General features: G+C 47.2%; 1 protein-coding gene across 1 annotated transcript in view; it reads left to right on the forward strand.

The window, feature by feature from the left end:
* CACNA1B (calcium channel, voltage-dependent, N type, alpha 1B subunit) overlaps positions 1–23,073 on the forward strand; it is a 326,950-nt gene that overhangs the window by 233,043 nt on the left and 70,834 nt on the right. The window contains exons 21-23 of the mRNA XM_009994349.1: positions 14,339–15,160; positions 17,557–17,771; positions 19,931–20,051. Coding sequence (XP_009992651.1) covers positions 14,339–15,160; positions 17,557–17,771; positions 19,931–20,051 — 1,158 coding nt within the window. The remainder of the gene's footprint in view (positions 1–14,338; positions 15,161–17,556; positions 17,772–19,930; positions 20,052–23,073) is intronic.

Here is a 23,073-nt window from a genome sequence, read left to right on the forward strand (position 1 = left end):
TTGCTTTTTCCTTTGAGCCCATTGTTTCCTTCTTATTTTTTGTGATTTTAATTTTTATTTGTGTGTTTTCTGTTTAGCATTTTCCTTGCTTTAATGTTTCTGGAGGTGAGTTTCTGGGTTTGTTCAGCTTGCCCAGCATTGTCTTTAAGACCTTCTGTTTTGTACAACGTGGAAACCACTCAGCTTCTTCAACTGAGAGACTGTACAGACCCAAGGGTCTTTAGAGAAAAACCATTGGTGCAGCCTCCTTGGTGGCCAGAAGAGAGGAAGGGGGGAAAAGGAGGCAATTCCACAGGCAATGGATGTGTAAAGCACTTTGTGATCCCACTGGAGAGATGCCAGTGGGAGGAAGAGCCACCAGGCTCATCCCAACATGAAGACCCCAGTGCAAACACAGTCTGATTTTTGTCTAACCCAAAGCCTGAGCTCCCCACCTTTGGTTTCCCCCTCCACCTTTTCTATTCCAGCCAGAGATGCACCAATGGCCAGTACAAAAGGGGCTGCCATGAGCACACCCAGCCCAGCCTGGCCAGCAGACCAGCCAGAGAGGACACAACCCATGGCACCCAAAGCCCATGTGTCCTTTCTCCACCTTTTCTTGGGAACAGCTTAAAAATAGCCATGACAACAAGCAAGCAAACACTAAATTTATAGGAACCTGCTAAGCAGTTATGCTGAAGTCATCCTGAGTGAAACATCTTGCTTTTTTTGTTACTTAGGGGTTTTTTTGTAACCCCATGGAACAAAGGGTTGGAGTTGTAGTCAGACCCTGGGAGGTTCTTTAAGCAGAGTTATAGGGTGTGAGTTCTGCGTGGGAGGAGAAGCTCTTAGATACAGTGGATGAAACCTTGGAGAAAGTGCCAGAGACAGTTCATGCAAGGTGGGCACCAGAGCTATACACTGCCTCTAGAATTGCCCACTACTGGTTTTCAAAGTTACAGGTGCTTCCCAGGACAACCTTCCAACCTCTAGAGACCTCTGATTGGGTTCTGCTGGTCCCTCCCATGGTTGTTCAAAGCAGTTGACATTTAATTGCAGGCCCATGGGTTGATACTGCCTGCCAATGTGACTGAGTTCACTGCTCACTAGATAAGTGCCAAGAGCAAATGGAGGTGGCACATCTCAGTGGCTTCTCAGAGGTGTCTGTCCCTTTTGTACAGGTCTGGGGATGAAGGGTGGGGAATTGCTCTGTTTCTCCAGGACATTTTCCATCTCAGAGGCTCCCTGTTTTCCTTTTGTCTTGGGAATACTGTGGTCTGTTTCCAAATCCCTGTTGGGCTGTCGGTACAAAACAGGACCCAGCAAGAAGTGTGTCTGAACACCCTGTCCCGTGTTGGGTGATGTGTAGATTAGAAGAGGTGTTCTTTTTCACTTGCTGGCTTGTGATTTCTTCCCTTTCTTTCCTCCCCCAAAAATGTGTTGATGTGTGAGGTACTGTCACTCCTCCTGTTAGCTTACCTTAGTGTCCTTGCTGTTGGTGTAACCATGACTCAGCTGCACCTCCAGACACACTTTGTACTCTGTCCTTCCTGGCTGGTAAGTAGCAGCAAGTAAAGCTCAAGTGCTTCTGTCATTTTGGTTTGGAAAAATAAGATCTCTTTGCTTTGTGGCTCTTACACCCTGCAGTTCCAGAGCAAATTCACTCAAATTCATGGTTTCAAGAAACCAGACTCTGGAATGAGAGTGGAGGAGTGGACCTGGAGTGCTGCAGGACTTGCAAAATGTTGGCTGGCCAAGTTACAAAGATACTTGGCAGGATCAGCCCCTGGTCTGTGTCCTGCACTGCACCAAACCAGGCAGGGATAAACACACCCACTCCAGCCTCCTGCTGAGGGATGCTGAGATCTGCCCCCAGTCATTAAACCCAACATTTGCACAGGGATTGCACAATGTTGGTCAGAGATCTCAGGGAAATCAGGGCAGCCCAGTGTGTTCTCCTCCATCTTGAGTTTTCCACCTGTTTTGCCCAAGACATTTCTTCCCCTTGAGGTGTTGGTGCAGCTGAGGGCTTGTTCTGTGCAGGTTCTCACTGACATCCTGGGGACTCAGCATCCAGCCAAAGAGGAAAGGGGTGCCCAGCCTCACAAACCTGGAAACAATTTTCCTGGTGTGCCAACCTCACTTTGACTCCTGCTCCCATCCCATTTAGCAGGGTACAAATGTAGAAATTCTGAAGTTTAAGAAAAATCACTCTTCAGCAGATTATTTGATCCAAGTAGAACTTTGATGATGCCTTTCATAATTTCTCTTACATTCAATCCAGGTTTCTTGACCTTTGTTCTATATTTTACCTGGGCCAACATTTCTGTTCAGAAGAACCCATTAATTTTAAGTAAATGTATTTTTAAAACTCTACTTGTATGGTATCCAAAGATTATTAGATTTTATCTGGACCTTGTGGCTCACTAGAACTGATTTTTTGAACAGATTGAAACTCTTATGGAGCAGGAGAAAAAAAAATGCTGCAGGTGAGAAGGCAAACTCAAGAACTGAAGAGATTTCATTTTCAGTCTTGAGGAGAACTCCCTGAATGATGTATATTTATAAAAAAGAGTTCATAACTATGAAAAAAAATTAGCCCCTCAAGCCAAGATCTTTCAAGATATTTAGGAGCCTGGTTTTCTGTGGATTTCCTGCCAAAGGGAGAATAAAATATTCTGTGTAATTCAGCAATTTCCGTATTTAGAACCCCCCACATATAAGGATGTTTAAACAAACACTGGATGGAGGAGAATCTGCAAAATTACTTGTGAACTGAAACAATGATGTTCAAGCCCCTGCCTGAGCTGCAGCAGCCCCATGGGTTGGGCCACTCTGAGCCAAAATCTGAGGGGCTGAGCTCAGGCACAGCTCTCTTCTTGCCAAGGGAGAGGTAGGTGCCCCTGAAGAGCAAACCTGAGTGGCCATAAGCAACCTGGCACCAGCTGCCAGGGCTCGGGTGGATTTTGGGTCTCTGGATGTGGCCCAGACTGGGAATTAGCATCCTGCTCCCACTCGGAAATAATTCTTGGCAGCACAGCTGTAAAAGCAATCACCACCTGTGCCTCCAAAGGCCTCTACCCCGAGGTCCTAACGATGACTCCTGCGGAGGACTTTCTTTGTGTGAGTACAGCAGCTGGAGGCACCAAGTCCTGATGTCATCGTGTGGCTTTTGGTTCACCTTTTCATTTTTGTTTTGTTTTCCCCTTTTGGTTCTGTTTTTGATTCTTTGGTTGGTTCCCTTGACTAGAGATGGTGTGTCTGTGGCTTCCACACTTTCTGAAGCTTGCCTGGTCTCCTCCCAAGCCGCACGCTGCAGTCTGCATTTGATAGGACACAGTCTGTACAAGTCTCCTCCCAACGTCTTTTATGGTTTCTCTTCTTCTTTTCTGTTTCTTTGGTTGTGTTTGTTTTTTTTTTTCTTTTCTCACTTTTTGTTTTCTTTGTTTGTTTTGTTTTTGCATGTGCAGTTTTGTAAAGCAAACTCGAGGTACTGTATCTCGCAGCTCGTCAGTCTCCAGCGTAAATTCACCGTGAGTTGCTCTCTGTTACAATATTCACTACATGGATTCCTGCTCTCTATCTCTCTATTTACAACCCTCCCTCTTTCCCCTTCTCCTGATGCCTTCACTCCCCCCTCCCCCTTTCTTTTTTTTTTTTTGTTTACCAAAACAATCATTCCCATCATTGTGGAAAGCCTCCAGACCAACATATGGTGGAAGGACTGGAAGGTGTGCGACGTTGCCATAGAACACTTGTGATTTGATTGTGAGCAACTCTGTGGTGTTTCACACCTTGACTGTGATTCCCCCTTCCCCCCTCCTTCATTTTTCTCCCAATCCCTTCATTATTTTCCTCAATTCCTTCCTTAACTATTTTCCCTCTTCTCCCCTCTGCCCTCATTTGATGGTTTGTCTTGTTCTCACTTGTATTTTTGTTCTCTGTGTTTATTCTGTGCTGGGCTGATGGCTTTGATGTTCCACCAGTGTTTGCACTTCTGGTTCAGTAGGAGAATGGGAGGGCCCACCATGAGTGCACTCTGTAGATGAAAGCTGGAGGAGAACTTTGAAAGAAACTTCTGGAAACAGGGCCCAAGTGAGACTAAATTGGAAAACTCTGCATGAACATCCTTGGCAAAATTATAGTAACCAGAGCACTGGTGATGTTTGTGCTCTCTAACCTTCTCAAGCTGGAGCTTGAAGCTCCAGATGCTGCAAAAACGAGGCACTCAGCAAGCTCCTATGTACCTGTGGTAGAGCAAACACAGTGGGAGAGCTTCCATTGACTCCACACACTTCCTAACAAACCAACCCTGCTGGCTTTGCTGTGAATCATGGGTGGTCTTTGACACCGACACAGGTTTGTAGAAAGTACCATTGTTCCCTGCCAACTAATCCAACCAAATTCATCATCAGCTTCTCATCAACCCATCTCAGTGTCTGTGCTTTGGGTAATGTTTTTACCATTTGATGTTATCTTTCTTCTTTAATGCTTTTGGAGAGACAAGTAAGTGCAATTCAAACACACGTGGGTTTGTCCTTATGTGCACCAGCAGGTACCAAAGGCAAGGTTGAAGCAAAGATTTCCCACCAGCTTCCTGGCATCTTCCTTTTTTCCATGGGTGTTTTGGGGACTCTTGTCCACTAGTGGATCTTAGGCAGGTTTCCATTCAAAATGTGGTGATACCATATGTGAGCTTAGCTTCTGTGACCAAGATTGAACTTTGGTGACTAGCAGAAGTAGGTGAAACTTGTCTGTGCTAAGGTTTGACATCTCCTAGGGTTGGGACAGTGAAAATTAGGGGAGTAGATCAGACCAAGGCAGCTTTTGGCTCGTTTCTTCCAGGCTGCCAGGACTCTTGACAGGCAGAAAGGTGTAGAGAGAGTTCACCTGCACTTTGGGTCTCTCCTTCCATGCCCTGCCCCTGGAGGTGGTGATGGAGGAGAGGTCCTGCTGAGCTGCCTTCACCCCAGCCCTGGGATTCACTCTGGTAGGAGCTGCACCACACTGGTCTGAGGCAACATTTGCACAATTAGGAACAAAGCCTGAAAGAACAAAGAGTTTGGCCCATTTTCCAAACTTCCAGAGACAGAACTGCCTTTTAGAAAGATGAGATCAAAATGCAGGTACCAAACCCCCCTTGGGAGGAGGGTTTGCCCACATCTGGAGGTGTTTGCCATTGAGGTCTGTTGCTCACTCCCCACCAGCAAAGGAGACACTATAATAGAGGCTTCTTTTGCTGGTATGACTCACATCTGCTGTCTGAACAGAATCAATTTTTACTGCAAAAAGCTGTAACTGAGGATTCTCAATCTCTTTAACATTTCTATGCACTGTCTGGGCAGTCATTTCTAATTTCCTATGCAAACCAGGACTGCTTTTGAAAGATGGGCTGAGCCTGCATTTTCTTCTCTGTGGGTATCTAAAGAGCATTTCCCCAGCAAAATCCCCTGTTTTGATTAAATTAATGACTAGGCCCCATAAAAGTGTGCAATGCATACAAGTAGCAGCCATCACAGAGCATCAGTAGAGCCCTCCTGAAATGCAAAGACATCTGAAGGTCTCATTTACTTGGTATAAATGTCACTATAAATGTGGGTTTTTTTTAATTTAAAATTCAAAGAGAAGCTGGAACAACTGCTCTTAGAGACATGCAGGTGTCATGGGCTCCCATTCCCTGGATGAACATTCATGTAGGTTCAGGATGCCTTTGGATCAGTCTGTTTCTGCCCACTGTGAATGCCAGTGCTGTAATTACCCTGAAAGATAAGTGGTCTAATTTTTGTGCACAGATGATTTGGGAACAGCAATCTGTGAAATTCAAAGAGCATTTAACAGGTGCACAAAAAAAATCCCTGGTCCTTTTTCTGCCTTAGGCTGCTCAAGCAGCATAAAATACCTTGTGCCTGTGATATCAGTAAGAACCAGGATCTGCAAATCCTTGCTCACCTGTTCTAAAGAGCAAATCTTACTCAATAACCTTTTGAGATACAGAAGGTTGGATGTTTTCCCCCATATTCTTTCTTTGATTATTTTTCTTTTTTTAAAAAAAAACCCCAACAATTCTAAATTGGTAAGAAACTCAGGATGAAATACTGGAGCTAGTTTCCTAAAAATGAATTTAACAAAATACTACAGAAAAATCAAGGTGAGTCATTTTCTTGTGCTTTTCTGCTATAACCAACCCATGATGCAAGCAGAATGAAACCCATTTTTAATTCACTGAGGAGAGGTAATTCAATAGAGCTCTGCACTATTTCTTGAAGTAGATCAGCATTTATCCAAGATATATACTGAAATTGGGAACTAAATGAAAGGTACATAGGAAACAACACACAGCTTAGTGAATAATTACATTGTATTTTTCTCAGAAGTGCTGAACACCTGCACTTGCCACAGATATTTTAGTGGTTTCTTGTTTCTGTTGCTTGTTTTTTTTTTTTCCAGAAAAAACACTTGGTTTCCTTTGGGCAGCTCCTTCTTTCCCACCCCAGCACGTCCCTGCTGATAGTGGGCAGAGGGAAATAAAAAAGCTTAAATATCTCTCACTAGGGTTAATTTATCAATTGCCATCCAAGAACCCAGATTGTTCTTGATCTCTAAGACTTGCCCTTGAGCTCTATGATTTGCTCTTGTGTATTTGCAAGATAGAAGTTGGGTGGGGAGAAACTTGATCAAGTTCAACAAGGGCAACTGCATGGACCTGTACAGGTTGGGGGCTGATCTGCTGGAGAGCAGGGGAGGAGAAAGGGACCTGGGGGTCCTGGTGGGCAGGAGGATGAGCATGACCAGCAATGTGCCCTTGTGGCCAAGAAAGCCAAGGGCATCTGGGGTGGGTTAGAAAGGGGGTGGTTAGTAGGTCAGAGAGGTTCTCCTGCCCCTCTGTTCTGCCTTGGTGAGGTCACATCTGGAATGTTGTGCCCAGTTCTGGGCCCCTCAGTTCCAGAAGGACAGGGAACTGCTGGAAAGAGTCCAGGGCAGAGCCACAGAGATGATGAAGGGAGGGGAACATCTCCCTGCTGAGGAAAGGCTGAGGGAGCTGGGTCTGTTGGGCTTGGAGAAGAGGAGACTGAGGGGTGAGCTCATCAGTGTTTATAAATATGTTAAGGGTGAGTGTCAGGAGGACAGAGCCAGGCTTTGTGCAGTGATGTCCAGTGACAGGACAAGGGGCAGTGGGTGCAAACTGGAGCACAGGAGGTTCCATGTGAATCTCAGGAAGAACTTATTTCCTGTGAGAGTGCCAGAGCCCTGGGCCAGGCTGCCCAGAGAGGCTGTGGAGTCTCCTTCTCTGGAGACATTCCAACCCCCCTGGCCACGTTCCTGTGTGATGTGCTCTGGGTGCCCCTGCTCTGGCAGGGGGGGTGGGCTGGGGGAGCTTTCCAGGTCCCTTCCAACCCCTGGGGTTCTGTGACTCACTGTCTGGGCTACTTGCTTTATTTCCACCCTCAGAGTGCAGAGAAGAGGGCTGTGACTTCCTTCCCTGCTGTGTTTGGTCAGTATCAAAACCTGAAGCTCCTGGTGGGACTTTGGTCATAATGGAGCCTGATTTGGGCCACTGCAGCTTGGTTGCCCAAATGTCTTCTGGTGAGTGTGTCTGTGAGCACTTCAGAGGGAAAAAAAAATAATTGAAACTAAATAATTTCACTGCAATTTAGGAGAACTTGATTATTCCACATATTTAGCCTGAGTGCTTTGGTTTTTTAGTTAAATCAGGCCACAACAACGTGGCTTTTAACTTCAATATTTTTGTTTTGCTTTCAACTGTCTCACTCTGTTATTTATTACTGAGGCTGCAATTAGTTGATCACAATTCACAACTGAAATACCAGACGAATGTTGAGATCTGAAAAGGGACCTTGTGACTCATGATAGCAATAATGATAGCAAAACTTCAGACAGAAGAAATATTTTCTGGCGTTTTCCTAAGATCAGGTTGTGCACAAACCTGAGCCTCCTTTTATACTTCTGGGATTAGGATGTGATGCACTTTTGTAGAAAACAATTAGAAAATTACTCTTCTTCAAGCAATAGGGAGCAGCAGGCAGGGTGGTGAGTTATGGTTGGGTGAAATCATAGAGTCATGGAACTGTTTGGGTTGGAAAGGACCTTAAAGATAATTTTGTTCCAACCCCCCTGCATGGGCAGGGACACCTCCCAGCAGCCCAGGCTGCTCCAAGCCCCATCCAACCTGCCCTTCAACACTGCCAGGGATGGGGCAGCCACAGCTTCCCTGGGCAACCTGGGCCAGGGTCTCATTTTTTCCTAATGTCTCACCTCTTCCAGTTTTAATCCATTCCCCCTCATCCCCTCCCTTCCTTCCCCTTGTCCCAAGTCCCTCCCCAGCTTTCCTGGAGCCCCTTCAGGCACTGGAAGATGCTCTCAGGTCTCCCTGGAGCCTTCTCTTCTCCAGGCTGAACACCCCAACTCTCTCAGCCTGTCCTCATAGCAGAGCTGCTCCAGCCCTGGGATCCTTTCCATGACTCTCTTCTTGTGAAAAAACCCACAACAAAACCCAAAAAAACCCAAACCAAAACCCAAAACTCTCAAGCTGAAAGAAGTAAAATTTCTGCTTTTCACTCCAGCTTCAGCTTGGATGAACTTTGGGTCCTTCCAGAGCTGTACCTAAACAAGTGATGCAGCTGCCTTCAAGCTCTAAACAGCAGCATGTAAAGATTTGTGCTGCTCTTAAGTGGCTGTGGACACCTCATGGGAGTGGGAAGTAAATGGGAGAGCCTTGTTAAATTTTGTTCTGATACAGCCTGTGAAAACTTTCTGGCTCTCCTTTGGCCAAAGGTGAAGGGCTTGTGGCCACCAAGCCCTCTGTGCCCACATGGCTCCCCTGCCCTGACCTCAGCTCTGTCCCCCTTGGGCATTTCAGCTGCTTCCTCCTGCTGAGACCAGTTATCTGGGGTCAGCAAGTCCTGCAGCCCCAGTTCTCTGAATTTCTCTAAAAGCTCAGGTAAAGGGAGTGGAAATTCAATCTGAGGATGATCTTATGCACTAAATGTAAAATGTGGCCTTTAAGGAGCTTCCTTGCTTGAAGAAGTTGGCATCTGTGATCTTCCAAAGGCATTTCATAGTTTTGGTGGCAAGTTTCTGACCATGTGATCTATGGCCAGTGTTATATTCAGCTTAGAACATATTCAAAATTTAGTTTGTAACTAATAAACATTAGGAGAAATGTGGGGAAAAAAAGATGTGTTTGGGGGTTTTTTTTGGTGTCTTTTCTGAGAAACTGCAACATCAAAAAGTATAAGACATAAACCCAAAATCAAATGATAAAACAGAGGTTGGGCAGGGTTGGGGTTTTTTTGCAACAGACCTTGATAGTGGCTTTTCTGTGATGCCTCAGGTGGGAGGGAGTGAGAGCCCAGCACATCTCCCCAGGGAGCTCAGGCGAGAGGGATGGAGCTCAGGAAGAAGCCAAGGTGCTAAAACATCCAAGCAGCAGCTCCTGGGGTGGCTGGCAAAGGGAATTTAAACACTGCTGGTGCTTTCATCTGAAAGCAAATGGTTTTAGCAAACCAGAGATAAAACGTTCTGCTTTGTGCCTGCCTGTTTTCTGAGTGGAAAATGGAAACAGAGAGAGAGCTGCTCTGAGTTTAAGAACAGAAAATAGGACTTTAGTGGAAAGGTTTTTTTGCATCCCTTTTTTTTTAAAATTGAAACTGTATTTTAACAAGAAATTCTGTTTCCTCTGGAGTCAGAACATATTCTTTCACACCCACAATCTAACGTGGAGGTATTTTTAACATCAAATTATGATGTTCACAGGCAGCTTTCATTCATTATTTACTAAAGCAAAATGTTAAGCCTGGCATTTGTGTAGCTGATTAAAGCAGCAGTTCTGGGAAGCAAAGTGCCAGTAACTGTTGTTAAAGGTTATGATAACAAAATCTTTAACCATGAAGGACTACCCTAAGATTAGAACATGACTTGAAGGATGCTTTCTTTCCTTGAACAATCTACACAGTGGGTGCATTTTTTATTGATGGCAAGATTAGGGTCTGAGTCATTAATATGAAATTTATTGGATTCTGCTTCAATTGTGTGGTTTTCATTTTAGCCACAGGTAGTTGTTTGACTGTTGGCTTTTTAATCCAAGCAAAACCAGTGGAGCTACTCAAAGAAGCACATTAGGAATAACTACTACAAATTAGGAATAACTACTACAAATTAGGAATAACTACTACAAATTAGGAACACCTACTACAGGATTTCAAGCCTAGAGGTTCTGAAAACTGAGTATGTTGCCAGCACCCTTCAAGGAGTTCAGGAAGTTCTGTAGACAGAGAATAGAGATGGGAAGTAATCCTAAAGAAAGTGAATTAGCCTTCATCTTTGTACCATGTCTGTAAATCAGAAGTGATTATTGCCATCTTCACAATAGGTTAAGAAGCATTTTAAGAAGGAAACAGGCAACAGGGTTTCAGATAAGGAGTTGGCGTCATAAATAGATGGTTTTCTCTTGTGGAAAAAAATACTGGTTATCACCAAGGTTCATTTTTTATCAGTTTGGACAAGCCATGCTCTGCTGCAGCATATCAGGGTTGTGCTGGAGATGGTTTGTGTCTGCCTCGATAATTAACTGGACCAAACACTGGAAGAAGCAGAGGAAATGGTTCTCCCTTGTCTCTGTGTTTCCATCTCTTCTGTGATTCTTCATCTTGTGTGTGTGGGCACCGTGGCCTCACAGGCAGGTTGTTGTAAAGAAGCTGTGGTTTGTTTTAAGGTGACGTTCGATGAGTTCTAAGAATCAGCTCTGTGAAGCAGCAGAGCAAGAAGACAGGAGCTGTCAAATATGTCCCTGTCCAGTTGCTGTGGGAACTTGTAGCATGAGAGGCAGATAAATTTATTTGGACAAGCAGGTGACCCGTTCCCTCCAGTTGCTGCTGCTTTGCCTCTAAAACTGTAAATGTTGTCCCCAGAGGGACCAACCTGCTTGGTTGCTTTACTTCCCTTCCTTCCCTACTGCAGATTTTGTTCACTCTCACTTGCTCCTGATGTTCTTCACAGGTTTGAATCTGTTGAGGAACTCACAGACCAGCTTCCTATTTCCCTGGTTGTGTTTTTACTGAGCTTCCTATATTTTCTGATTATATTTATTATTTTATTTTAATTTTTTTTTAGTGTGTCTTTTCATGTAGAAAGAAGCCAGGATGCAGTTGTTAGTTCTGAAACTCCTGCTCTGCAGCTTGTTAGTGAGCAGAGCCAAAGGGGTGGGCAAGTGCTTCTGGCAGCCACCTCTGCTGCTTGTGTCAGTATCAAAGCTGCATCTCCTTTCTAGATGTGAAGAAATTGGAGTCTGTAAAGTCAGTGTCTGTTTTAAGGAAGGGATTTCAGCAAAACAGGCTTGGTTACTACGTGCATCACTTGGTTTCTCCAGGTGCTCGGAGGTGTCTCTACCTGGCAGCACCTTGCAGTTAGCTGTGAGTGACGTACAGTGGAAGCTTTAGCACCTCAGAGGTAATGTAAAGGCTGATTTTTGTCCTTGGAATAACAAAAACACAACTCAAAAACCCCTCCTGAACTGCGACATCATCTTTTAGAGCTTTTAGAGCAGGTTCTGAGTGTCTCCTCTGCCCTGCGTGGTGAGCACCAGCCCCGCATCCTCAGCCTTCCTCCTTGCCACAGCCCACCTGGTTTAGGAGATTTTCTTTATCTCTTGGCTTTGATGGGCTCAGAACAGGCACTGATGGGGAGGGGCTGTGTACAGGGAAGTTGTCTGATGATTTATGGTGTGATTTCCTTTGGATAGTCCCTGCCAGGAGGCTGGGGCTTTGCAACCCACCCCTGTGTGATGCCTCTCCTGTGGAAATGGAGCACAGGGAGCAGGTGGGTGAGCTCTTCTCTGTGCTCTTGGAGATAAATTGAAGGCTTCACTCTGCACAAGGGCACTTTTCCAGCTCTAACTCTTTATTACTAGTTATCACTTCAGTGTTGACAGCTCACTCTGGCTGTTCAAAGCACAAACCAGCAGCTGGTCCCCACCCCAAGGACTTTCATAATGATGTGAGAAATGTCCCCTAAGAACAAAGGAGTTTGGTGGCAGCAGGGGGGGAGCTCAGCCTTGCACAAACCCACCCTGGACCTGCTGTGTTTCCTGGAGCATGTGGGCTAGAGAGGAAGTTTGGATTGGTTTGGTTTGGTTCAGCTGAGCTAGATCTGGAGCACTGAAGACCAAGGCACCTCATCCATCCTGGAGGACATAGAGGACATCCTGGGAAGTCTGTTCCAGGCAGCTCCATCTCTCTGTGCCCATCTCTGACTGTGCAGAGCTGCAAATTAGAGCACGTGGCTTCTCCTGGGAAATCCTTGTAGAGGTGGCAGGTCTGGGCAGTCAGAGGCTTTGCATGTTACTCACCAATTCCTCCTAAACCCAGGTAGCTCTGCTGATGAGGGACAGCACCTCAGTGTTTCTTAATGTTGAATCAACAAGAAATGACAAATCATGGCCTGCTATGAGGAGGCTGTTCACCTGGCAGGAGGGCAGCTCTGGGTGCTTTCCCCTGACAAGGAGCCTGCTCACCCTTTGAGCAGGTATTTTGGGTGACTGGGGCTCAAAGTGATGTCCCCAGTATCTCCTGGTCTTCTTTACTTTTAGAACTGGGATTTTTTTGTCACCTGCTCTTCTGCTGTGCTGTGAATGGGACACTCAGCTGCTGGAAATTGTGCCTTTTGGGAATGGGGGATGCAGATCTTTAGTTTTGGGTGGTTAGTTCTGCTCACTTTAATTTCTGGTTGAAAGCAGATTCCTTCACACCTGCCTGGGTGCTCTCATCCCCGGGACACTCAGCTGCTGGAAAATTAGCCCAGAATGTGCCTTTTGGGAATGGAGGATGCAGATCTTTAGTTTTGGGTGGTTAGCTCTGCTCACGTTAATTTCTGGTTGAAAGCAGGTTCCTTCACACCTGCCTGGGTGCTCTCATCCCATCCACAGTGAGTGTTCAAGTAGGTTTTAGCATCTCTAGCAGGACCAGACTGCAGGACCCTCCTTTAGGGCCAATGCCCCAGCAGATCCCTGAGATGCAAACCCTTTCCAACAGCTGCCAGTGTGTGACACGAGCCTCTCCCAGGCCCTGCACGCCCCCCCAGCTTGAACCAACACATACACACACAGAAACTGGTTTCTTCTGTTGCCAAAGGGAGCCTAGAAAGTACATAAGGAAGGTGAGTCTGCCTCCCTGGGGGGCTGTGTGTGAAGTGCTGAAGGTCAGGGAGCCCCAGGTGGCTCCTGGGCTGCAGAGGTCAGAGTGATGTGTAGGGAGCAGAGGGATCTGAGCAGGCTGGTGGGAGGAAAATGGTTTTCCTCTCTTTGTTAGAAAAGGTTTCCTTAAGAAAATGGTGCTGATCCTCCACCAGGCTAAATCCAGAACTCCATCCTGGAAGCCCTTGGGTTTCTGTTGGGTTTTTTTCAGAAGCAGAATTTGACTTGCAGCCTTTAGGAGGAAAGAAAAATAAATCTTGCCTGCCTGCACAGGCTAGGTAGGTAGCTGGCTGTACGTGGAGGTCAGAAACCAAGCCCTATGCTGAAAAATCAAAGCATTTAGGCAGTGCCAGTGGAGCTGGCATGCTCATCAGATGACAGTGATAGAAAAGAGCAGGTCTCTCCAGGGGATAAAGGTGCTTTCATCACATCTGCATCAATGTGTGACTCTCTCGGTCCCCGGGCTCTTTTTCCACGACATAAACCAGTTTTCCTTTCTACTTTCCCAGGCTCCAGTGATGTTTGGGCTGGATGGTCCATCCTCACCTGGGAAGGATGCCATGGGTTTAGAGCAGCAGCTCCACTGTGCCGTGAGCTGACGGGGCAGTGCAGCTTGGGCTGGGAGGGACCCCTCTGGGGGGCTGGAAGGGGGCAGGGTGCTCCAGTCTGATCCTCAGGGACAGGTTTAATTCCCCCTCGCTCCTCCTGCCAAACTAACATCTCTTGCTCACCACTAATTTGCCCATCCAGCCATTTCCAGGTGGGGAGGAAGGTGCTGTTCCTTGCAGGCTGTAGAAACGCTTTGGCTGTGCTGTGGGATTTCTGTGCACAGAGACTTGAACCCTTCAGGTTTGACCCGAGGCTTCCAAGTGGGATGGGCACGTTTTAGAAAACAAGAAAACTCCTTTCCAGGGGGCCTGTTTCATAGTCCCTAAAGCGTGTGGGGGCAAACTAACCCTGGTGATCCTGCTGGCTTTCCCTGCTCATGTCCTCCGCCAGCCATTCTCTCTCCATCCCTCTAATTTCTCCAGCTGAACCCTCTAATCCCCCATCCCAGCTAAAAACGTCACCCCTTTTGTTATTTTTGGTTGCTTTTTGGGGGAGTCTGTGGGAAGTCGGGTACTGATTTTTGCCCCTCCCTCCCCTCCTTAGCAAGCAGCAGAACTCCTCCAAGTCCAAGTCTGTCTGGGAGCAGAGGACCAGCCAGATCCGGATGCACAACTTCCGAGCCAGCTGCGAAGCCCTGTACAACGAGCTGGACCCCGAGGAGAGGGTACGTTACGCCACCACCCTCCACCTCCGGCCGGACATGAAGACCCACCTGGATCGGCCCCTGGTGGTAGAACCCCGGGGAGAAGGGAGGAACAACATCAGCAAGCTGAGTCCCGTGGACGTGCAGGAGGTGGAGCAGCCCAAAGTCAGCTCTAGTGATGGGGCAGAAGCTCCACGCAAGCACCACCGGCATCGGGAGAAGGAGAAACTGGGAGAGCAAGAGAAGGGGGACGTGACCAAGGATGAGAACGGGGAACCCGGCGCCAACAGCAAGGAGGAGAGGCACAGGCAGCACAGGAGCCGCAGCAAGGAGGTGGAAGGAGGGAGTAAGGAAGGGAAAAGCGACCGCAGCAGGGGGCAGGAAGGGGGGAAGAGGCACCATCGCCGAGGGTCGGTGGAGGAAGGTGGCGAGCGGGAGCACCGGAGGCACCGGGCACACCGGCACGGCACGGAGCGGCCGGGCAAGGAGGGCAACGGGGCAGCCAACGGGGCCAGGGGCGAGCGGCGTGCCCGCCACCGGGGAGGGTCGAGGTCTGGGAACAGGGAAGGAGAACCCGGATCCAAGGGGGAGAACGGAGAAGAGCCTCACAGACGGCACCGGCTCAGGAACAGGGCGCTGTCCACCTACGAGTCGGTGGAGAAGGAGAACGGGGAGAAGGAGGGGGAGGCTGGCGAGAAGGAGCACCGGAACCACCAGCCCAAGTAAGTGTCCCTGGGACAGTTCAGGGGGCACAAGACCCCAGACACCTTTCAGGGACTTGTTTCCCCTTCCCCATGACATTCCCTGCTACTCTTCTTGCACTCACACCACCATAACCTGCAGTTCCGTTGTGCTTAGATCAGTAACCACAGAGGCTCCCCAAAAAATCACTTTGGTCCATAGAATAGCTCAGGTTCAAGGAAGCATAAATCCTGGATGTAAACACCACCAGACCCTCTAGGCCATAAAGTGGAGCAGAGAACTTCACAGCCCCTAAAGGAAGCTTCTGAGGGCCATATTTTGAAATGCCATCTAGTCCTGCTTATCACCCTGTCTTGCTGGTGAGCCCATCAGCTGCATCACCAGTTGTTGCAGCACGTGGCTTCTCCCATTAAGAACAATGATGTAGCCCATTTGGTTTCATTCTTATGTAAGTCAAGTGAGAAAAACAGTTCTTGGGAAGCATCTCAAGTAGTTAATAAAGAAGGATGGATTGCCTTCTCAGTGTTATTAGTCTGATGGAAAAGAGATTTCACTGGGATTTTTTAGAATAGAGTTCATGTCACCGTGGAGAGCTGAGTAGCACTGAGATAATAATTTCCCTGTCTGCATTATCTTCCTTTCAGATGGATTTCAAAATGCTTTGCATACTATTTAGTTTGATCATGTGCACAAGCTCCCTTTCCTCCTCCCTGAAATGCAGCCCCTGCTTCAGAGGAATGCAGAAGCTCTTTAGCTGCCCACAGCAACATGGCAGAGTAGTTTAGAGCTGGAAAAGAGAATCACCCAATTTAAATAAGGCCTCAGGAGAACATTAGGAAGCAGTGTCAGACTTCATTCAGAAACCAGCTGATGCTGGAGAGGTAATGTCCCTGCTACATGGCAGTGCCACGTGGGACTTGCTTATGAACCTCAGGCCTGAGTCTTATTCAATTGGAGAAAGTGCCATTTGGTGGCACAGTTCCTCCTAATGTTGTGTTTGGATGTTGGTTCAGAAGGTCTCAAGGGAAAAGGTCCCATTCCCTGCGCCACCGGGGAGGGTCGAGGTCTGGGAACAGGGAAGGAGAACCCGGATCCAAGGGGGAGAATGGAGAAGAGCCTCACAGACGGCACCGGCTCAGGAACAGGGCGCTGTCCACCTACGAGTCGGTGGAGAAGGAGAACGGGGAGAAGGAGGGGGAGGCTGGCGAGAAGGAGCACCGGAACCACCAGCCCAAGTAAGTGTCCCTGGGACAGTTCAGGGGGCACAAGACCCCAGACACCTTTCAGGGACTTGTTTCCCCTTCCCCATGACATTCCCTGCTACTCTTCTTGCACTCACACCACCATAACCTGCAGTTCCGTTGTGCTTAGATCAGTAACCACAGAGGCTCCCCAAAAAATCACTTTGGTCCATAGAATAGCTCAGGTTCAAGGAAGCATAAATCCTGGATGTAAACACCACCAGACCCTCTAGGCCATAAAGTGGAGCAGAGAACTTCACAGCCCCTAAAGGAAGCTTCTGAGGGCCATATTTTGAAATGCCATCCAGTCCTGCTTATCACCCTGTCTTGCTGGTGAGCCCATCAGCTGCATCACCAGTTGTTGCAGCACGTGGCTTCTCCCATTAAGAACAATGATGTAGCCCATTTGGTTTCATTCTTATGTAAGTCAAGTGAGAAAAACAGTTCTTGGGAAGCATCTCAAGTAGTTAATAAAGAAGGATGGATTGCCTTCTCAGTGTTATTAGTCTGATGGAAAAGAGATTTCACTGGGATTTTTTAGAATAGAGTTCATGTCACCGTGGAGAGCTGAGTAGCACTGAGATAATAATTTCCCTGTCTGCATTATCTTCCTTTCAGATGGATTTCAAAATGCTTTGCATACTATTTAGTTTGATCATGTGCACAAGCTCCCTTTCCTCCTCCCTGAAATGCAGCCCCTGCTTCAGAGGAATGCAGAAGCTCTTTAGCTGCCCACAGCAACATGGCAGAGTAGTTTAGAGCTGGAAAAGAGAATCACCCAATTTAAATAAGGCCTCAGGAGAACATTAGGAAGCAGTGTCAGACTTCATTCAGAAACCAGCTGATGCTGGAGAGGTAATGTCCCTGCTACATGGCAGTGCCACGTGGGACTTGCTTATGAACCTCAGGCCTGAGTCTTATTCAATTGGAGAAAGTGCCATTTGGTGGCACAGTTCCTCCTAATGTTGTGTTTGGATGTTGGTTCAGAAGGTCTCAAGGGAAAAGGTCCCATTCCCTGCTCTCAGTAGGTTGTCCTGCAGTCTGTGACTTTTCTGCAAAGGACTTCCATGAAGGAACCAGCCTGTGAGACCTGGCAAGAGGTGCAGCAGCAGGGTCTGGGTGTTCTCTGAATCCTTCTTGGACCATATTTAATAGAACCTGTTTCTTCACCTCAGGGAGAATCAATGTGAGATTGAGGCCAGTGGAAGTGTGAGTGTCCCTGTGCACACCCTTCCCAGCACCTACCTGCAGAAAGTGCCAGAGCAGCCAGAAGATGCTGACAACCAGAAGAACGTGACACGGATGATCCAGCCACCTCTGGACAAGACCACCACTGTGAACATCCCCGTCACCATCACTGCCCCACCAGGGGAAACCACTGTCATACCAAGTGAGTGCCTCTCTCCTGACTTTTTTTTATGCTGTGAAATTGCCCAAAAAGAGCTCACTTCCCAAGGAGCTAGCAGCAGGCTCTGGGTGGTGGGGGCTCTTCTGACCACCAGCATCCTTGCAAGAGGTGAACAGGAGAACTTGTTGATGTAGGGCTGGACAGTTCATGCAGCCTGCAGGAACCCAAAATGGCTTGCTGGGTCACCTGGGCCAGCTGATGGCTCTGGAAAACCACCACATGAAGTTCCCTGGGGATGCCTCACTGAGCACATCTCTTTGTGTAACAGGAAGGTGAATGAGCAAGAAGTAAAGCAAAATGTAGTAACTGAGGGTTGAGCAGCAAAAGAAGCAACAGCTGCAACAAACCAGTTAGGACCTTGTGAGCACAGGATTGGATCCTCTGCTTAATCACCTTCCTTTGCTGCCATGCTGCAAGCTCCTACTTCAGCAGTGCTGTGCAGTGGTGTCCCAGGGGCCTGGCTGGCCACAGACCCCTCAGCAGAGGACAAGGGAGCATTGCAGTCAAGCCCACAGCCCAAATTCCTGCTTCTTGGCTTATTAAAAGCTGTGGAGCAGCAGGTCTGGGTGAGCAGAGCTCCCATCATGCACCCATCATGTGGCCCTGCTGCTCTGGGCTCCTGCAGGCTGTGTCATTTGGGAGTTTCCTGCAATTCTCTCCATCTCAGTAGATCCACCATCACTTTTCCTGAGCTCTGTGCCTTGGGTCTGCAAGCATAGATCTATACAGCTTTTCAGATGCTCCCAAGATCCCTGTGTCCATGGTCTGCTCTGCAGCCACCAGCCTTGTTCTGACCAGCTCCTGCCTCATCCTTGGCAGTGTAGGCACAGCCAAGAGAAGTTTTGAGACCAGGAGGTGCCAAGGTGAATACCAGTGTCAAATCTAAGAGGTCCACACAGGTTTGAAGGCTGTCAGGACTCTGCTTTCCATGAGGCACAACCAAAAGCTGGTGGCTTCTCTCCATTATTTTTCACTGTGTTTTCAGCCACACAAACCTTGAGTGGCTTCTTTTCTTTTTTTCTTTTCTTTCTTTTTTTTCTTAAATGGTAATTTTACTCTATTGCAATACTGAGTTCCTGTCAATCACATTTTATCAGCCCCTCTCTTTCCCAGCCATTTCCTGGGTATCTGGCTTGAGATAAAATAAGGAGTTTATTGAACATGTCACTCACTCACTCACAATGAAATGTCATTTTGTTGCAAAATAAAATAAAAGGTAATAAAAACCCTGCACCTAAGACATTATAAGTGGGTGGAGTTTTTGGATTCTGGGTCCTGTGAATTAATAGATATGTGTATATATCCTCCTAAGAAAAGAATTTGCAGCATAAAATGTTTTCCAGTTCATATCTTGGAAATGATGTTAAATAAATTATCCTATAAACCCACTGCAAGAAAACTTAGGAGGGAGATTAGAGAATGGATTTCTAACCTTTGGGACTGTGTGAGGCTCAGAACTATATTCTAGAAGGGGATATTATGTAAGTTAAAAACCTGGTGTGAACTGGAGCTAAACACCTTTATACATGGAGAACTCTGCCAAAACTGGGGTGCACTGTGTAGGCACAGAGCTTAGGGGGCCCAGGGAGTCCTTCCCTCTGTTCCTACTGCTGGGCAGTTCAGCAGCCTGAGCCCCAAAATTATTGAAGTTCATCTATGAATTTGCTCTTTTACACATTCCAAAGCCAGTTGTGCTACTGATCTATGGGAGAGGACCCAGAGTGATGTGGTTGGTGAGACTTACTCTCTTCCTTCCCAAGGATCCCTAGCTGATCCTGTCTCCCCAGTAATTAACGATATTTGGAACGGGATTTCCATCCCCAGTTTGGCAGCTCTTGTGTAAATAAGTCTAAGGTTTCTTTGTCTGCACTGGGCATCTTCATTTCCTGGCCACTTCTGATGTGTTGCTCCTGAGTGCAGCAGTTAGGGAGGGTAATTGCAGCGTGTATCACACCCCAGCCAACAGCAGCGATAATAATCAAATGATTGTTCATCACGTTTAATCAACACACTCAGAAGCTGTTTGCTGTCCCAGCTGCATTGTTTGCACAGCCAGCTGTTGCAGGCAGCCTGCTTGGGGTGTGTGTGTGTGTGTGCAGATATATTTTTAACTCTCTCCTTTCCTTTTCCTTCAATGCCAGTGAACAACGTTGACTTTGAAAGTAAAACAGAGGAGAAGAAAGACGTCGATGACTTGACGAAGAATGGACCTAAACCAATCTTGCCTTACAGTTCCATGTTTATCTTGAGTCCTACAAATCCGTAAGTCCTCTGGCTCTGTCATATCACTTATGGGTTGCAGGTGCTTCAAGCGTGGGTATTCAAAGCAATAAGAGAATCACAGAGTGTCAGGGGTTGGAAGGGACCTCTGGAGATCATCGAGTCCAACCCCCCTGCCAGAGCAGGACCAAAACCAGGGCAGGTCACTCAGAAACACATCCAGACAGGGCTGGAAAGGCTCCAGAGAAGGAGACTCCACAGCCTCTCTGGGCAGCCTGTCCCAGGGCTCTGTCACCCTCACAGGAAAGGAGTTTTTCCTCATGTTGAGGTGGAACTTCCTGGGCTCCAGTTTGGATCTGTTGCCCCTTGTCCTGTCCCAGGGCACAAGTGACAAGAGCTTGTCCTGCCTTCTTGATGCCCTCATGTATTTATAGACATTAATTAGATCCCCCCTCTGTCTTTTCCTCTCTAGACTGAAAACACTACCTTCATCTTCAGCTCTGCCAGTCAAACACATTGGGAAAGGAAATAAAACTAGTGTAGGCTGTGGAGCAGATGCTGCCTTTCAGCTGGGCTTTCCTGGGGAAATAAATTGCCAGGAGAGGGAAAAGATGATGCCTCAGGCAGCCCCTTCCAAACTGCCTGAGCGGTTGTTTGCTCAGGTGTAGCTCACTGAAGGGTGTGAACATGGACTGTGGCTGGGAGAAGACAGTATGAGGAGAAGACAGTATCAGGGGAAGCAGGTTGGGGGCTGGTTTTGATGTCAGAAAATCCTGGCAGGTTCCTCAGTTTGAATTTGTGTGTTTTCCATACTAGTACCTTCACATCACTGAACATTTTGAACTTCTGGGAAGATCTGAGTATCTTCTGTGTGCCCAGGCTGAGAGTGCAGCTTGTGGGATCTGTTGGGATTACAGCACTTCTGCTTCAAGCATCTCTACCTTATGAGGAGCTTTGTTCTCTAAACCTGCAAATACTGAGGATGTTGCTCTGAAGGGCTTCAGGATTAGACCAAAGCAGCAGGGTTGTAATAATCATAGTAGCATGAAGGCTTGTGAGTCATTGCAAGCAGTAATTTAAGGCAACAGAGGGTGTTTGAAGCTTCTGCCTACCCAGGGATCTGCTAGGAGCAGATGTGATTGTCTCTGGCTCAGGTGGACTTGTTGCAATCCTGGCTGTTGCTCTCTGAGGTTGTACCCTGTGTGCTCAGGTCCAGAAGTTGACCTCAGATCTTTCCTTTGGCAACTCCATGCAGGAGAAGAATGAGGGCTTCTACACCTCCTGTTACTCAAAGCTGTGACATCCTGGCCACCCATGCAGTCAGTGGAACAAAACAGGCTGCTACATGTACTTTTGACACCAGAACTGCCTCTGTGGTGGGAGCCATGGTCTGACACCCCTGGATGGGGGAAGGATGAACACAGTGCCAGCTGTGTGGTTCAGGCTTCCTTGGATATGAAGGTTTTCACCATATCTTATCCTAGAATCCCAGGCTGGTTTGGGTTAGAAGGGACCTTCAAGATCATCCAGTCCCACCCCCCTGCATGGGCAGGGACACCTCCCAGCAGCCCAGGCTGCTCCAAGCCCCATCCAACCTGCCCTTCAACACTGCCAGGGATGGGGCAGCCACAGCTTCCCTGGGCAGCCTGGGCCAGGCTCTCACCACCCTCACAGCAAAGAATTTCTTCCGCATGTCTCACCTCAGTCTCCCGTCTTCCAGGCTTAATCCATCCCCCCTTGTCCTCTCCCTCCCTGCCCTTGTCCCACGTCCCTCCCCAGCTTTCCTGGAGCCCCTTCAGGCACCAGAAGGCAGCTATATATCTATTGCTAACTATTTCCCTTCCAAGTCCTGCTGGGGATGCATGACCTGGGTGCTGCTGGTGGGCAAAGCAGTCTGGAGAAGAAACATGCAATGCATTTCTTTTCAAGTGCCACCAGCTTCTTACAGGAGAAGATTTGCCTTGAAAATGATTTCTTGAGCATCACTGGCAGTTTGCAAATGCTCCCACATCTCACTGCTGGTTCTGAATGATGAAGAGCCAAAAATAGGGACTCGTTATTTTTTGATGAATTGAGTCTGATGCAAGAATTACACTCACAAGTGCTTTTGAAAATGTTGTCTCTCACTTTTGTGGATTTATGGAGCACAGAGGTGATCATCATCATGTCAGATTGATAACCAGAGTTTGGGGATCCACATAAGCACTTTTCTTCATGTCATTTTGCATCAAATCTGTTTCCTTGGTATTTGCAGCTCTCTTTGATTCTGGGTCCATTAGAAATCCAGAGAAAATGGAAGCAGATGTGAAAAAGAAATGTTAATTCTAGTGGTCCAGGTATTTGCTTAGAGAAGGTGTGATGTAGTAACCGAATTCCATTCTCAGATGACAAGGTTGTTGGTGATTTACACAAATAATTGGATTCTCAGGCAGAATTAAGTCTTTTTTTTTTTTCAGCTGACAAATATGATGCAAATGCAGAGTTATTTGGGCAGTTCAGTGCTTGTGAATTGTGGTCAGAGTTATTAGCTGAAATTTTGAGTAGTTTTGCATTGCTTAGGAATGGAAGCATTCAGCACTTTTCTTAGATGCAATTTGGGAAGAAGATGAGGTGAAAGGAGTCAAATATATTGCTGTGAAGTATTTGTGCAGCATCTAAAGCATATCTTAGAATAAAGCTCAGGGGTGCTTGGCCAGGGAGAGGTTGGTAGAAGTAAAAGTCATAGTTACAAAGCCAGTTTCAGCCAAGAGTCTCAAAGTTCATAGAATGTATCTCAGTTTGAAAGGGATTAGTTGATATTAAAAGGATTTCAAATCTAGTTTTGAACTGAAAGGATTTTACCTGTGAATTCAAAGTGAAAAGGATGGGGGAGTGTATAAACAGAATGTGTAGAACTAAGTCTGAATGCTGGAAAGCCTTGGATGCCCTGTTGGATGTCACTACTCTGCAGAGGGGCTGGGAGCAGAGCAGAGATGGTCAATGTCTTCAGGTCTCATCACAGATCAGTTGCAAACGAGTCTGAAGCCGCTGATCCAGGGTTTTATTCTCTAACCATTACTGCAGC

Source organism: Chaetura pelagica, unplaced genomic scaffold (genome assembly GCF_000747805.2).
Source record: "Chaetura pelagica isolate M959 unplaced genomic scaffold, ChaPel_1.0 scaffold132, whole genome shotgun sequence".
Lineage (NCBI taxonomy): Eukaryota > Metazoa > Chordata > Aves > Apodiformes > Apodidae > Chaetura > Chaetura pelagica.